Source organism: Elgaria multicarinata, chromosome 4 (assembly GCF_023053635.1).
Source record: "Elgaria multicarinata webbii isolate HBS135686 ecotype San Diego chromosome 4, rElgMul1.1.pri, whole genome shotgun sequence".
NCBI classification, from domain to species: Eukaryota; Metazoa; Chordata; class Lepidosauria; order Squamata; family Anguidae; genus Elgaria; species Elgaria multicarinata.
The window spans coordinates 119,812,250-119,830,138 of NC_086174.1; the positions used below are offsets into that span (position 1 = coordinate 119,812,250).

At 40.2% G+C, this 17,889-nt stretch overlaps 1 protein-coding gene across 1 annotated transcript in view; it reads left to right on the top strand.

Moving 5' to 3' along the window:
- The window catches only part of CSMD1 (CUB and Sushi multiple domains 1), a 1,175,554-nt gene that overhangs the window by 564,431 nt on the left and 593,234 nt on the right, over window positions 1–17,889 (top strand). The window contains exon 4 of the mRNA XM_063125095.1: window positions 15,407–15,601. Coding sequence (XP_062981165.1) covers window positions 15,407–15,601 — 195 coding nt within the window. The remainder of the gene's footprint in view (window positions 1–15,406; window positions 15,602–17,889) is intronic.

A 17,889-nucleotide genomic window follows, 5' to 3' on the forward strand; every position in this document is an offset into this window, starting at 1 on the left:
TCACACAGACTTTTAAAAACAAACAATTCAAATACAGAAGAGACAAAGCACAAGGAGGAACCGGGGGAGGGGCAGAAGTGAAGGGAACAGGGAAGGTGACTTCCAAATTATAGCTTTCATATTCCCTCTGAGATCTAGGCTACTCACCAAACAGTTCCAAGAACATGGGACAAATACTTGGATATTTTTCACTTCCCTCTTGCCTTCTAAATGCTACTTTCTCTTTTGTGACCATTATACATGGTATAATAGGAGATTTCCAGTTTTTATAAAGACTACCTAATTTCTCTCTCTGGTTCACTGGTAGAAGGAGCATGTGTGCTTTGTCCATGATAGAAAAGTCTTCTGAGAACCACTGGATTTTCTATTTTCAAAAATGGAAGATACAACACCCCCTTTTTTTAATCTCAGCAGCCCTATCAGCAGCAGCAGTTCCTTCTTGTAACCATCACATTACTTGCACAGCCTAATTTGAATGTCTGCAACCCCCTCATCCCCCATTCCATCTTGGGATTCTGAACAGGAAGACAATGTAACTTTGCCATCAAGTCAGTTTCTCTCTCTCTTCTATCCTGCTTCCAACACCTCCTTATCTGACTAAGTGATATGGAGATCTCAAAAGCTTGCACATTTTTTGTGATCTTCTGATTGCCCCAATAGAGGTATTACACTAACATGGATTTTAGACTATTTCTGTAGGGGTTATCCACCAGATTTCACACTTCTTCAAAGTCTGCAACACAGTTGTGGGCAGTTTAAACATAACACATGCATTTTAAAATATATTTTGAGGAAAAAATAGACAATTAAATGTGTATTTAAATACTACTTACAACAGTCTTTGAAAAGGAATTATTATTATTTTATTATTATGGGTTCATATGAAAACAGAAAAAATAGGAGTAAAAACATGTGAAAATGATGGACCAGAAGTAGATTAACGCCACCCCTTTCTTTCTCATACTAGGAGAGCAATCCTACGATCCCTAAATGAGTGTTCCACTTGGAAAACCCCTTCTGAGGTTGGATGCAGCACTCTGACCTCAGAAGGGGGAATTAGAGATCTGAGCCCTGACCTTTACCCAATCCCTCACAGCTGATGTGCGGTGAACTTCAGCAGCTGCCTCTCTGCGATCAGATGATCAACTTCAGAGAGGAGGAAAAGGGGGCATTCTGGTGAGTAGGGAGGGGAGGAGACCATAGAGGCCAGGATATAATTTATCCTGATTCTCCTCCAGGTTCCTCCACCCCCCCCCTCCAAAGCACCCTGAAAAGCCCATCTAGCAAAAATATGGGAGATTGGAAGACGGGAGGCAAAGAGCACTTCCTCTGTTGTCTTTAGCCCAGCAGGACATAAGAAAAAAACTTCCTGACTGTTAGAGCAGTGCGACGGTGGAATCAGTTACCTAGGGAGGTTGTGGGCTCTCCCACACTAGAGGCATTCAAGAGGCAGCTGGACAACCATCTGTCAGGGTTGCTTTAGGGTGGATTCCTGCAGTGAGCAAGGGGTTGGACTCGATGGCCTTGTAGGCCCCTTCCAACTCTGCTATTCTATGATTCTATGAAGATTCTCAGAAACCACCCTAATACTTTGTGGATAAAATAATACCAAAGAAATTAAGCAGCAAGGTTTTAAATATTTATTAAAATGCCTTAGGGCAGAATCCTATGCATGTTTAGGCTGGGAAAAGCCCTACAAGACTTAGCATGTCTCAGCTAGCACATCCACATCAGAGTAGAGCACTTTGAATGATCATTAATGGCTTGGTGTGTGTCCTTGGGCTTTAATATCTATCGCCACCATTATTCAAGGTGTATTTTATGTCTAATATTGGGAAGGTACATAAGGAAAGATGGCATTCAGGAATTATTTTCTTCCAACCTAAATGAAGTAGGTCACTTCTTGACAATAAAGTTAAAAAGGGAAATATTGAGGTTTAAAGGAAACCATGCTGAACAAATGATGTTGTGACATTTTGTAATGTACGCTTTAATTATTCAAAGAAGAATTTTCAAGGCACTTGCAGCCTGTCTTTACAACAGCTGTAAGAGCCACATTGAAGTTGAAGTAAACCTTAAAATCAATACTTGTCAAAACAGTTGTGATATCAAGTGTCATGTTTGGTTGAAATAACCCCACTGCTTAGCAGTTTTCACTGCAAGTTGTAATATGATAGGTGTGCAAAGGTAAGCTGATATCATGGAATTCTGAATTCTGCTGTGCTTTACAAAACATCTTATTTCTGTTAAGGAGTAAAAAAGAATATTTATAGATCTTTTTAAAAAGAAAAAGAATCATAAAAGACAAGCTTGATTTATTCTCCACGAATCCTACTTTACTTAGTTGGATAAAAACAAGCTAACGTGTAAAATAACCAAATCGATTCTGTTCCAACCGAAACAGATTTACTAATACAAAATGTTGGTCATAAAACTGACTGTTCATACCCATAATATATATGGGAAGATGGAACAGGGGAAGACAGGGAAAGGAAGGGTAGGGAAGAGAAGAGGCATAGCCTCTCTTTTTCTTAAACTAAAAATAGCTTGCGAGATTGATGTACAAGCACCCATGCAGACTTTAAAATAATTTGTGAACTGATGCAGAAATGGGATGGAACAAACATAATGTTGGAAATTTTGCAAAACTGAGTTGGATAGAACTTGACAGATTTGTCCATCCATAGGAATTCGGTGTTTGTGAATTCTGGTGTGAAAGCTAGTGTGGTGTAGTGGTTAGAGAGTTTGACTGGGTATTGGGAGACTTGGCTATGAAGTTCACTGAGTGACTCTGGACCAGTCACAGAGGCCCAATGTACCTCACAGGGTTGTTGTTGTGAGAGTAAAATGGAGAGGAGGAGGATTGTGTACGCCACCTTAGGTTCCTTAAGGATGAAAAAGGGTGGGATATAAATGTAAAAATAAATAAATAGTATGAGCTGCCTTCATCTGCACATACGGGATGAAGGTGTGGATTGGAAAGTAGCTATCCATCAGATTTTGCACTTCTTTGAATGTTGTGACGAATTTCTGGGCTCAAAAACTCTATTGATTAATCTACTACAAACCCATGACAAACAGAGAACATGTCTCAAGATTCTGGGAAAATGATTGTTTCCTTTCAAAGATAAGCCCAATGTTTTTTGCTGAGTTTTATTTCATTGGGGGATATAAAAATAAACATTACCATAAACTTCTTATATGAAAGAATAATGGAACAGAAAACATAAATAAGTACAATTTGCATTCAAGTGTACGTATACTCACTCATGTTAAAGCAGCCTGCAGAGATCTCTGGTAGATGTATCTCATAAATTCAATAAACGGTATTTTTAACATTCAACTATGTTACATTTGATAGTAAATAAAATCCCAAATACACACAGTTGGATTCAGGATCTATGGACTTTAAATGCCCATAAAATGGTATATTACACAAAATTACTAATAGAAAATAAATTCCAATAAATATGTGCATGTTTTGCTCAACTATATGCATAGTATTGTGATCCACCACAAAAGCAATGCAAAGCAAAATGATATGCTTGACACAACCCTTTTATTTATTTGATTTGGTTTTTGTTTATTTATTTTTTTAAAAAAAACATTTTATGTAACTATCAATTTATTCAGTTTTTGATTAGGGAGCAAGCTTATCTGAGCCTTCCGAGAATCCTGTGCCCTGCCAGGCTGTTGCCAGCAGGACGAGAAGAACAATGGACATGATTTTCAACTCTAGATGGGCACCTGAACTAGTTTTCCTCTAGCTGGGCCTCTGAGCTTGTCTAGAGGAGGTACATTGCAGAGGCAAGGGCATGGGATGGAGAAGCTATGAGATTTTTTCATATCCTAGCCTTGCCTCTCCTCTCCTGTCACTGTCCACTTGAACACTCTCTATGAATTCAGTGAGAACAGACAGACACATCCACAGTTTTTCCCAGGGGTAGTAGGACACAATTAGCTCCACCAGACACCTGCCATGTTACCACGACCCACCCTGATTGTGCCGCCACAGCCCAGTGAGCTAGGTCAGGGGGGTGGACAGTGTGTGTGTTTCAGACTGCCAGACCCAGTCGGGCGCCTGCAACATCCTCTCAACATGATCCCTGTGGATCAGGTGTTTAATGCAGATACCTGTAAAAAGACAGGTTTAAAGAGCATTCCAGTCACAAACAATGTTCTCTAAGGGTGCAATCCTAGGAGCCAGTGTGGTGTAGTGGCTAAAGTGTCAGACTGGGAGGTGGGAGATCTGGGTTCTAGTCCCCACTCAGCCATGAAAACCGACTGGGTGACTTTGGGCCAGTCACAGACTCTCAGCCCAACCCACTTCACAGGGTTGTTGTTGTGAGGATAAAATGGAGAGGAGCTTTTTTGCTTTATTAACACTCCCTTGAATTTTCCTGTGAAGTTGGTCAACTCATGACAATCCCTGACTTTTAATCTCTGTAACGTTGGTAACACCTGAATGAGAGATTTATAATACCTGTATGAGAATGATATTCAATCTCTTGCTTCCAACAATCATATTAGTTACCAGTTATTGAATTTGTGAGATTCGTCTACCAGAAATCTCTGCAGACTGTTCTAATGCAAGTGAGTATACATAGGCTTTAATACTATTTGAACTTATTTATGTTTTGTGCTTTCTTATTGTTTTCTATAACAAGTTTACTTTATTGTATTATTTGTTTTTATAGCCCCTGACGAAGACCCCAAATAAAACTGTGCTGAAATACATTGGGCTTATATTAGGAGTGGGAAACTCATTTTTCCAGAATCCGGGGGCATGTGCCCTCTTTGTTGTTCATTGAAAGACTGCATCAAAATGCATTTTGAAGATAAACTATGTTTAAAATGTGTCTTTTTGAGAAAATACATTCAAATATATTTTTTCTTCACTTTTTTATTATTGCAGATTAACATCAAAACGGACCTATGAATGAATACATGCAAATGTGACTTGAACTAGATATAGACTGATTTGTCCATACCTAGTATTTGTTCTGGTAGTGAGTAGCTGTCACTTCTCTTCAATCTGTTTTATCACTGTCTACTTAATAATGCAAGTATGGTTACTTGGACAATAGGCAGTTACTATCTGAACAATTTGTACTGGGGTAGAGTGAGGGGAAAATCTAACATATTTGTAACCCAGCCTTTCTGTTTAGGCCTAATCTACACCAAGCAGGATATAGCACCATGAAAGTGGTATGAAAGCACTATATAAGAGGCAGGAGCCACACTACTGCTTTATTGTGGTATTGAAGTACACTGACAACTGTTGGGGCCCATTGAGACATACCATATACTGCTTTCATACCGCTTTCATAGTGCAATATCCTGCTTGGTGTAGATTAGGCCTTAGATAGGGTGACCATATGACTGGATTTGCCTGGGTTTTTGATGCCAAATCCAGGAGGGGGAGGGGAAATCCGGATTTCCCCCCAAAGAGCAGCTCTAATGGGAATTAACAAAAATGCTTATAACTCCATCATTTTTTAAGATAAAGACATGAAACTTGGCACGATGGTAGCTCTTAGGGAGGGCTTTAGCCATACCAAATTTGAAACAGATCCGTTCATCCATTGATTTTTAGGAACTTTTTTATAATTGAGGTTTTAAAATTATTATTTTTTAAAATCGTCATTTTTAAAGATAAAGAGATGAAAGTTGGCACCATGATAGCTTTTAGGTAGAGCTTTAGCTATACAAAATTTGAAACAGGTCTGTTCATCCATTGATTTTTAGGAATTTTTTAAAAATTTGAGGATTTAATTTTTTTTAAAAAAATGTTATTTTTAAAGGTAAAGAGATGAAACTTGGCACCACGATTGCTCTTAACAAGGACTTTAGCTATGCCAAATTTGAAACAGATCTGTCCATCCATTGAGTTTTAGAATTTTTTTAAAAAAGTTTGAGGTTTTAAATTTTTTTTTTTTAAATAATTTAAACATGGCGACCATGTTGTCCTCCTTTCTGGTTTCCAAAATATGGTCACCCTACCTTAGAGTGGCATATATGTTTGCTCCCCCATTTCATCCTTCATCCTCTTGGAGGTAGGTTAGGCTGAGGGATAGTGACCTTCAAGGCTAAGCAGATAGCTGGTTTACACAGAGTATGAGAAAAAGTGAATGGCAAATCTCTTCAGCTTGTTTTGAATTAGGATTGAGAATTATGGCCAAAAGCAAGGAATTGGGATGAGGGGGCTGCCAGCTCTCTTGCTTCTGCACACACTATCCCAGGTGGCATCTATAGCAGGACATGCCACTTGCTTCAGCAGAGTGGTCTCTCTCTTTTTCTGAGCTTTTCTACATCAGGGTATTAATCGGCTGTTAATTGGCTGCATTTACTTTCAGTTTCATCACAGAATTGAGATCTGAACAGTATTTATTTATTATATTTTTTATACCACCCAATAGACGGAGCGCTCTGCACAAGGAATGTTTCCTTTTCTGCTACATAACCTCTAGGTGGCACTGTGGTGGAATAGCGCAAATACACAGGAGAAAATTCTATTTCTGGAGGGGGGTACATATACACCCCCATCTACATAATGAAAGAACATGCTCTCTCTGCCCACTGCCAGGATTATGTGCCGCCTCCCCCATCTTCCTTGATGAATGGCCAGTGGACATTTCTATGAATGTGATCTCCAGAGCTCCTAGGTGCTGTTTCTGTGTGCAGATGTATGTGTGGAGTATTCATTGTCATAAAAAAAAAACCTGTTCAACATTTGTCAAGGGAGGTGGAAGGTAGCGCATGTTTTTGACAGGGGATGGGTCTAGCCACTAAAAGCCCTTGCCACATTCAGAACATAAGAGCCAATGCTGGATCAGACCAAGGGTCCATCTAGTCCAGCACTCTGTCCACATAGCGGCCAATCAGCTGTTGACTAGGAACCCACAAGCAGGGCAGTGGTGCAACAGCATCCTATCACCCATGTTCCCCAGCAATTGGTGTATATATCACCCATGTTCCCAAGCAATTGGTGTATCTGCTTCAGATACTGGGGATAGCACATTGAACACTCAGAAGAGTTCATGTGAATCCCGTTACTGTATCTCAAGTTGCAGTGATCTATAGTGCTCCAGGGCTGGAGGTGGAGGTTTGAGTTGCTTATGCTGCACATAATTTGTGTATTATTATTATTATTAGTAGTATATTATTATTATTATTATTATTATTATTATTATTATTATTATTATTATTATTATTATTTGGTCTTAACTAAGTTCAAACTGATTTTCTAGAACACATTTTCTTCCAGGGAGTTATGCCACATCCTCTATCCTTGACTCTCGCAAGGAAATTCTGGAATTGTTTCCCCAAGAGTGGGGAGATTCTTTTTCCCTGCTCTCTCCTCAGCTCTTATGACCAACTTAGGTCTCTGGAAAATTGAGAGGAGGGAAAGAAAGTTGTATAGAGGGCCCAAGAGGCAGCTCAGATGAGAAGACAATTCCTGCTCAGCAGCTTCATTTCACCCAAGGAAAGCTTCTTAACTCCCTGTTCTGCATTCTTCTAACACAGAAAAATAACTGGGTAGGCAAAAATCTTCACAGAGCAACAGAGTTAAACACTGCCGAGGGAGAAATGGCTAGGGATGACACTGAAGGTGTAAGGTGTATGTGAAGGGAAGAGGAGCAAGTGAGAGATGATGGAGAAACTCATGAACTGAAGTTCTTAAAACAATCACAGCCAATAGTGTTCCTCTTTCAAACATTGTCTGTGTTTGTACTCATAGCATCATTAACTAAATGGCAAGGAATGTTAGGATATTTTAGTATGAGCAGGTAGCAGCAAAGGATTCAGCATGTGATGGGTGAGAATTTTGTTTCAGTTTGCTTTGATAAGAATTTACCAAAACCCTCAAATTTGTCCAAATTCAGGACAAAAAGAACTTGGGGTTTTTATTTTTTTATTTTTTAAATGAATGTGGGGAAAACTGAAATGGACAGATTTGTTCATCCAGGCCAAGGACCTTAAAGCAACCTGTCAGGTATGCTTTAGGTTCGATTCCTGCATTGAGCAGGGGGTTGGACTCGATGGCCTTATAGGCCCCTTCCAACTCTACTATTCTGTTTCTATGAATGCTTAGCTCTTAAAAGACTGGGTTTGAATCCCTCTGTAATCAGCCATGTTCATATTTAATTAGGGTTTGCAACCTGTTTTCCTCATTTTAACACATATATGGCAAATTGTGGTCTTCTTGGTTGTATCTATTGAATTTGGCTGGTGTAGATGGGTGAGGGGTTCCCCCGCAGTACATTTTTTTTTGGGGGGGACTCCACAATTTGCAAAGTAATTCACATTTGGGAGAGAAGGAACTTATGGTTCAAAACTTTTGAATGTGGTAAAAATGAATGACAAATTCACCCTCTCCTAGATTCAGCCCAAAGTGCTGTAAACAAAGACCTATTGTTTTATTACAGACAATATCAGAATGGTTTAAATAAAGAATTATGATAAATCTCATTCTTGCCATTATCCATTCATTTTTATTCTTTGTTCCCCTATCGTCCATATAAGCTGATGCTTATAGCTTGATTTCAGGCTGGGGAGAAAGGGCTCATAGTTCATGAAATAGCACAGGGGTGGGGCCCATGGCCCTCAATCCTTCTCCGTGAGTTGGAGTGGTAACTCCTGCAGCAAAGACACTGCTGTGCTTGTATCGGTTCCTCACATGATTTAGAATGCTGGACACCCATACTTCTACATCACGTGGGAGCTACATGAGAAGAGCAATTTCCCCACTGCAGATGTTTTTCCTTTCAAAGCGTGGAGGACAATGGAGCCAAGTGACAGGAACATGACAGAGGGCATGAGCCCAGTGAACATGCCCCACATGATTCCAATTCTGTGGGGCTGAACAGGGATGCTGTGAATGTGTATATCCAAGTTTTTGATTTATGTGAGTTCTTTTACTCCTGTATTCTGTTAGAGAATTGTGTCTGCACTGTCTCTGTGGAAAGAGGTTGAATATTACACAAATGAGTTAAAAGAAATGAGTTGATAAGAGTTTGGTACCCTGAATTTGCCCTTGGTACCTCAGAGGAATGGGAAAGGACAGGAATTTTAGCTGAAGTTTCCAAGCTATTTTATTGTGGGTTGTTGTTGTTGTTTGCTTTGCCTGCTATGACTATGAGCGCCACCACACGGGAAAATCACGTTTGCTTACCATGGGTTCTTCACATTTGTCCCTCATTACTTCCTCTTTTGAAAGAGGAAGTAAACAACTTGAATTTCACCCATTCAGTGGGCCATTCTGATTCCGCTGCTTCTCCTGCACACAGCAGGAGATAGTGGCAATTTCCGCCCTTAAAAATAAGTCGGACTTACGGGGGTGTCCTTTTGTTGTGCGAAGAAGGGTAGAAGGGGCAGGAGGCATATAGGAGGCAGACAACATCATGAGAGGGGCCTGCGAAAATAAATGAGTGCCCAGTAACGAGAGTGCAATAAAACACTTGTCTGATGGAGCTCTACATTTAAGAACACATTATGTAAGTGGAATTTCGGGATTTGTTGTATTCCTTAATTATCTTTGCTTGAGACTTTATTTTAACCATTTTATATGTTGTTATTATCTTGATTAAGTCAAAATTTTAAAGATAATGCTTCATTAATCAAGATAATAAAGATAAAGCTGCATTAAGCAAGTTCTATCAAGCAGATGATACTTGAAATAAAAAAGCTTTTTTTTAAAATAAACTCTGCCAAAGAAAATATGCAATTCAATATTGACAGGAGAGAGTTACTCTTGTTGGAGATACAATACTGCAAAGGCCTTGTTTATTTAATAAGACAAGTTGAATCGTATCTTCCTAAAACTCTGACTATTGGAATTTAGTTCTGTAGGATATATTTGAATTGTACGTATGCCACTCGTCAGCTGTGGCTTTAATAATGAAATATTTGACTGTCCTGCATAGTTTTATGATGTGCCCATCATAATACATTTTAGATGTCTATTCAGAGATTGTACAGCTGGTCCTCAACAGGAACTTTAATATGGTTTCAGAGTTTTCTGAGAAGGCCATAAATAATGAAAATGCTTGATCTTGACAGGCAATGGCATCATGTGAAATATTTCATATTTTATTGAGCATAGATACTTTTCTAAGATCATTCATGTTGTCCTGTATTGGGCAAGGTGTTTGCAAGGCATATGATAATCTTAACCGTAGACAGGTTTAAGGGCTGCATTCCCTTAGGAGTAATCAATCAGGTGCCACATGCTGGCGGTCGGTGATGCCAATACCATCCCTCCCTCTCTGTCTCATTGACCCAGTTCACCCAATCACTGCAGCCCTCAGTGCCTTTTTTAAGTCAGGGTGGGTTGCAGCACCTGGTTTTGAATATTCAAGCCATGGCGGGCAGTCGCCATGGCTTATCGTGTCATCTAAAAGTAGTGAGGATGCATTGTTGGCATGCAAGCCATCTCTCTCTCTCTCTCTCTCTGTGTGTGTGTGTGTGTGTGTGTGTGTGTCTTAAGAACCATATCAAAGAAAAGAGAGGGCCAAGCTAATCACGTATAGCAGAGCTATATGGGATTGGGTTACATACATTAGTTTAAGTGTACATGGGCCAAATTTGGATTGGGACCATGGGTATTGGGGAGGGGGGATTTCAGTTCCCTCCTCCCATTTTGGCCTGAAATCCTGCCTCCCCCATGGGGGGTGGGGTGTTAGAAGAAAAAAGTCTCCATTGGAATCCAATGAAAGAGATTGTCATGAGGAAAGAGATAGAAGATGTGTGGGGTTGTAATGCTCTTAGCTTAAGTTCATACTATCCCTTTCACTCCCTCACTCCCCCCCCCACACAAACATTAATGCGTGTGCACACACATCCATGCATTCACATGGTGCTTCAGTTGGAGCTGGTATCTCAAGTACCTTCTGAAGCTTCCTTTTCATGTATTTGCCGATGGAAGGGAGAGGGGGTGGAACTTGAGAGGCACTGCTTCCAGGCACTCGAGAAGCCCTGAAGCAAGAGCTTCTAACAGAACATGCTTCTCCCTGCCTTTGTCAATGGAAGGGCAAAGATTAAGGAGCTTTCAGGAGCTGCCACTTAAGCCAATTCTCCTTGAGGCAGCGACTGCTGATGAAGCACCATCCTTCCACACCTTCTCTACTGTTTGGAAAGGGAGGGAGATTTGGAAGCAGCTGCTTCACTGTAGATCATGGTTCCAGGATAGCAAGGGAAAGGTTGGGGAAGTATGCCATGGGGAAACAAGAAGGAGCTGGCTCCCAGTGGAGGTGAAACGAGGAGAAACCTGTGGGAAACCAAAGAGAAGAGAAGAGCCAAGGTTAGCGGGGAGGTGGTTTGCCTTGCCTTGCCTTCTGGGGGTCAGAGAGTCCCCATTATTTTGAGTGACATTTGGCAGGTGTAGTGTATTGGATTTGGTTTTGGAAGAATGGTGAGCGGTCATACACAATGTGTAATAGTATAGGTATACTAATTTAGTAGAGCAGCTGGCCATTTTTATGAACTTAGAGCCAATTGTCATAGCTGTATTTATATGCACTGAAGGTTGTTTTTATACTGTTTATGTTTTTGATGGTTTAAAATTTTGTATACTTTTTAATGTTCTCTGTTTTTAACTTTTGTAAACCGCCCAGAGAGCTTCGGTTATGGGGTGGTATATAAATGTAATAAATCAAATCAACACTTCTTGCTACTAATAGAGTTTTGATAATGTACAAAACTTTGTATGGCGTGTGCTTTCCTCTCTGATAAGAATGCTTATTTCTTTGCTCTGAGAAACTGCTTTTCCTGCCAAGAAAGAGGTGTGTGGATATCTTGTGACAATTTTTGACTCAGTGAGACAGACCCTAGAAAACTTTGAACAGATTGGCCTCCTACCTGTCCTCACCTGAGAGTGGGAAGCATGCCAGCTGCTCAGGAAACAGCCCCTTTGGGATAACACTCAGCACTTTATGGGAACTGGCTATCTGCATCCATTTTCCATCAATAAACTGTCATTCTTTCACACAAGTGGACTTGAGTCATATTGGTACCTTTGAATCTTGGTACCTGGTTAGTGTGGATCAGCCAGAGGTTTAAGTTATGTATCTTCAGGCAAATAAAATAGTCAGGGACAAATCACATGTATAGTAGAGCTTCTTTATATGACCCAGAGGCAGTGGACCGTGCTGCGATTTTTGATATTCACTAGTCATTATACATTGGCAGGTCTGTAAAAAACTATACGTACACTGTGAAATCGCTCAGCTTTAGAATTCACTTTGTCAAATGTATGATACCTGTGAATAATGCACTTTGCAAATAGCACGCCTACACATTAAATGCACTGGAAACTGACTTGTACAAAGAGTACTTGCAGAAGGCACGTTTGTGATAAAACTGCATTACGATCTCTCTCTCTGCTATTCCTCCCTGGAATTCCCCCAGTGTCGTTGTTGTTTTTTAAAGGCAAAGCCTGTGTTCAAAATTGTCTCTGCAAATTAGGGCTGCCTAATACTTCTAAAAATATAAGGAAAAGTCAGGGTACGGCATATTTCACCCTTGCTCTTTTCTTCATAATAACTTTGTGATCACTATTGATACTTTTAAAAGTATTAACATAAATAAATAAATTAATGTGTCAGTAACTTTTTCTTACACCGTTGTAACTCCAAAGTTGGAATGAAATTCACTTTATACAGAACTTTGGTAGCAAGCCTTAAAGAAAGATTTGAAGGAGAAATCAAGCATGTTGTTAAATAAATAACTGGCTGATAATTTAGTAATCTAAGGGTAAAATTACTATGTGGGTAGGGATGCATGCAAGACCGCCAACGCCCAACTAAAGTTTGGGCAGGAAGCGGCAGTTGTGTGTGGGGAGGAGCAAATAAGCTCCTCTGCCCAGCAACAGAGTCACGTGACTCTGAGGGTGGGGGCTGCTTATATAAGCAGCCCCGCACCAGGCTCCGGCCTCTTTTCGGGTCGCTGACCCACCCTCCCTCCCTCTTCTAGTATGGGATTAGCCAGTCGCTTCCTTTGGAGGTTGGGCTGAGTAGGAATTTTTCCCTACGGGGTTTTCGCCTACTCTATACTGGAGGTATTAAGGAGGAGGGTTTCTTAAATAGGTTAATTAGTGGCAGGGATGTGCGGGAATTGGAATATTCACATAGGGACGGTAAGGTACTGGCACCCATTTGGGGTGATAGGTACATCCAGATGGCCTGCTCCGCGAGGCTTCGCGGCTCACGCGTCAGGATATGGTGTGCCTTTGGAGACCCCCCTGTTTCACCTACTTGCTGCCATTATGACAGCAAGGGGGGGGTGGAACAGGGCGGTAACCCCACACTAACAGTGACAAAAGGGGAGGAGCCGGGGAGCCGGCTTCTCCCTTGGAGTGTATCTTGCCCATGAGAAGCGGCCTGGGGGCCGAAGTAGATAATTAATTCCCACACAGTCACATGAAGATCCAGGGAGGGATGAACAACCAAATTAAATAAAGAGGCCCAAGTTGAATCCAACATATGTGTCTGCGTCTTATTTATGCTTCCTCCTCCACACACAAATGCAATTGTCTTAATTGTGAATGTGGCAGATCACTGTAGTGATACAGAAGTTAAAATGTGCGTTCAGTGAAATTTAGTGTGTTTCACCTGTATCAGGTTGTAATGCTGTCTCTTCTCTTCATTAATACTTATCAATAATGAAGGAAGATTGTTTCCATATTGGTAAAGAGAATATCATGCAATCAAAAGCCACATTTTTGTGTTATTAGCCAAACACAAAGACTTGGATTCTACTTAATGTGAGCATTGTTTTAATCAAGGAATGAGGTTTTCCTGCCTCACCCTTCCTAATTCAACTTCCTATGCCAACACCCCCTCCTAAGTTGCTTGAAATGACAAAGAGCATCTCTACATTAGGGGACAATTGCATTGTCTTACCAGGGTTGCTCCTTTGCAAGAATGTGATAAACTCCATTACACAGGCAAGCAGGGAAACCACATAGTTTGAATTGCCAATCACATGGTTTGTAATTGAAAACTTCCCCTCCTTTCGGTGCTCATTGCTTGGAATGGGGCAGCACCCTCTAGTGGGTGCTTTGTAGCACAACTTTGGCTGTACAAGTTAGGAAATCCCATGATATTTCAGAAAAATTGGGATACCTAGGGATTTTTTTTAGAACAGGATAACTGGGGGAAGGCGGGAGAGACGTGCAGGAGTTGACGACATCACCTAAAGGACCAGCAAATGTCTGTGAGTAGCCCGTAACGAATGTACCATATATCATTGGTGTAGGGATGTTCATAGAATTTCAAGTGTGGAGGGACTGGAACTGGAAAAGAAATCATGGATCCCCTGATTCCTATGGTCTGTTGGATTCCAAACAAAGTTGACTATAGGTAGTTTGTATTCTGTAACTATGTGATAAAGACATAGCAAGACTGTGACTGGAAACTGAAAGAATGATAAGTTGATTCTGCAAATCTTTTTACTAAAGCCTTCACCACCTGACTAATCAAGGACTATATTGCTGGACAGCTGGAATGCTGAAATATAGCTTGAAATTGGCCTTCTCTTGGGCTAGTATTGCTGATGTGGAATCACAGTCTGCTACTGAAGCACCTGGTTCAAATCAATAAATATACATGGTTGATATAACTAATTCTCATGATGTTTTTCAATACTATACACAAAATATTTGACTATGTATTGGGCTACATGCAATGTTGCAGGAACAGGCTTCTACTTGTACAGTGGACATTATCTCTCAAGACATGGATTGTTTGATTTCTACTGACAGTAATACGGATGAGTGAGACATTTAAGCAATCTACAAGAAGTTATTCTGCAGATAATTTAAGAGCAACTCTCTTTTATTTTAACATGGCTTGTGTGCTAGAACTTTTCAGTGGATAATGTCCAATGACTTCAGTTTTGGTGTGGACTACTAACTAATACTACAGGATAATGTCAAAGTCTCTATATTGCTTTGTGTGGTCTTGAAACTCTGAATGAATGTTAGATTATAAACTGTTTTAGATTAATGACTATGCACTGTATACATTAAAATAAAGGAATATCAGTACAAGCCAGATCTGATTGAAGTCAATGGATGTCAAAATTCCAGTAGATTTTTATGTATATGGATCCAACTAACATTTTCTATAGTTCCAAGATGGTAAACAGCTGTATTATTTTCTGAAGTGTAAAATTCATTCTACAAAATTGCATTTAAGATTTTGCTGCTACTTTATAAACATGTATTTATCTATAAGGAAAGAGTGTTCTGTTATCTTAAATGCAATTTATTTATTCTAAGTGAAAGCAGAGAAGCAAGAAAAGGTGATGTATATTTATCGCACAAAGAAGTCTATGTCAATAAAGTTACATTTGTTTTTTATTCTGTTCATTCTCCTCAATGACATTTATTTCCCCTCTTCAACAGTGCTACCCAGCCATACCTGTGGCAATCCTGGGGAAATACCTAAAGGAGTTATTCATGGCACAAGATTCAACATCGGAGACAAAATTCGGTACAGCTGTATCTCAGGCTATATTCTGGAAGGCCATGCTATGCTGACATGTATCATGAGCCCTGGGAATGGAGCATCATGGGATTTTCCAGTTCCATTTTGCAGAGGTAAGATTCCTAAAACTAGATAAAGACTAGCATAAACCTCGATACTGCAAAATAATTATGTGGAATGAATAGGTTCCTAATAGGCTAGCCAAATAAATGGGTAAAAACTGTTGTTAGCCTGTTGGAACTATTACATCTCCTTGAAAAATTCCTGCTTAAACCCTGGAGACCCACTACTGGTCAGTGTTGACAATATTGGCCAACATGGACCAGTTTAAAGTTGTTTCCTATGTTCCATATATTGGTTCCATGGCAAATGAGAATTGCTAGATCTCAGCTGAGACTCTGGCTGGGTGCCTGAGTCATTCTCTGGGCACGAAATGCTCTGTAGTCGTTCATAAGCATTGGATGTATTCCTAGCTGACTTGCATTCCTATGAAGCGTTGCTCTGTCCTGGCCTTCCTACCACACCATTGGATACCTCTGTGCCTAACGTTGCCAACTAAACTCTCTTATTAATTAATTAATTATATTTAAATCCATCTTTCTATCCAAAATGGTGCTCAACTAGTTAGCTACCAGTTTGTTAGAATATTTGGTTTTATAATGGCTTTGGAGAACTTGAAAGCTATAATCATCATCACCATCATCAGACTATATACATCTCTGGATGCAACCCAAATGAAGAATGCAACCTACCAGGTAAAGACCAGTCATCTAAAGCATTTTGAAGCAAATAGCCTTAATATAAAAAGTACTTTGTAGAAGGTTTTCTACTGATGAAACCTTTTTTTTAGTCTATATATTGTTCTAATTTTAGATTGAAGTCTAAATCTAGTATTCCGAATGTGCACTTAATCTGAAGGCGTTTCAGAAAGCTAAATCACATTACTAAGTAGCATACACAATGAAAATGAATTTCTTAGCTTTTTTCATGTAATTTATCACAAGCATAAACTACTTTAAGTATCGTGCACACCACTTTTGCTACACCTTTGCTCCATTTTTCCATGTTTGAAATTTCAGTGCCTTCAAATTTAAAACATTGCCATTTATTTCAGATGCTTAGGGCTGCACGGCAGGTCACACAACTACACTAATATGTAAACTGCATATTCTGTATAAGATATGAAGGGAAATCAACTTTAAAAAAAACAAACATAGAACCTCTGGATTACATACAGAGTTTCATGGAGCAGAACTCTGTGAACTTGATGATCCTACAGGTAGAAGTGTGAGCAAATATTCACTGATTCCCCTCCCCTCACAGCCATTTATGTCCCCAAATATCTGCTTTGGGGGATCCTCCAGAACAGGTCGTGAGCTGGGGATTGCAGAAGGAATCAGTCGAAATCGTTAAACCTACGTACCTGCTGTGGTGGGGAGACTCAACTACACCCGAATTCCTTCTGCAAGTGGGAGTTAGCTCTGGATCCAACCTTGTTTGTATATTGCATACATATACTGTGATTACTCAGCCAGTTACACTTCTGTGGATGCTTACAGATTCCCAGTTTACATACAGTTCAAACTTGTTTCTGTCTCACACTTTATTGGGTAAACTGTAAATGCTTGTATTCACTGCAAATACCTGCTAATTCTGTAATGTATGGAGGACCTTCCCTTTTTGTTGAAAGAACAATTGTCTTGCTTAGTGTAGCCAAGTATCAGCCTAGAGCAAAGTTCTTAGGGTTTAGACTCTCTTGAGATGCAAAGAGATGTTTATTTACTGAACAAAGCTTTGTGAATTACTTGGCAGACCTCCTTATTGTCTCGCTCTTCGGCTGGAGGGCTTGGAAACACGACGGATACTTGCTCCATGCTCAGATCTTTACATCCTGGGGATCTGCAGTGCTATGACTATTATGTGTCCCAACAAGGGCCGTGTCTGTACGAAGTCACATTGGCACCTCGTGTTCTGACATCCTGCACTTGCACTCCTCCCAAGTAATCCCCATGAAAAGGAGCGCAAATGTGGGGTTTGAAACCTTACAGGGCCACCATCACCCCATGCGCCTCGCTCCTCCCACCCATTGTTTCCTTCCTCCTCCTCCTCCTCCTCCCTGCTGCCGAAGAGAAAGGAGCCGTGGAGGGGGGAGTCGGCTCGTTGCTCCATTTTCTTTTATTTCTCTGAAATAAAATTAAAATAACAATGACCTAGCTGATGGATACAGACTTAAACTAATGTCTATTTTGGCCCTAAGAATAGCACACAGAAGAAAAAGAAAAGATCTCAGGAAGTCAGCATAGCAATCTCCATCAATGGGGCTTATTCCCATACGAGTGGTTATAGGAATGCAAGTTCATCCACTCTCTTGTCCAGGGATGCAGAACCTCAGGGCCAGTGG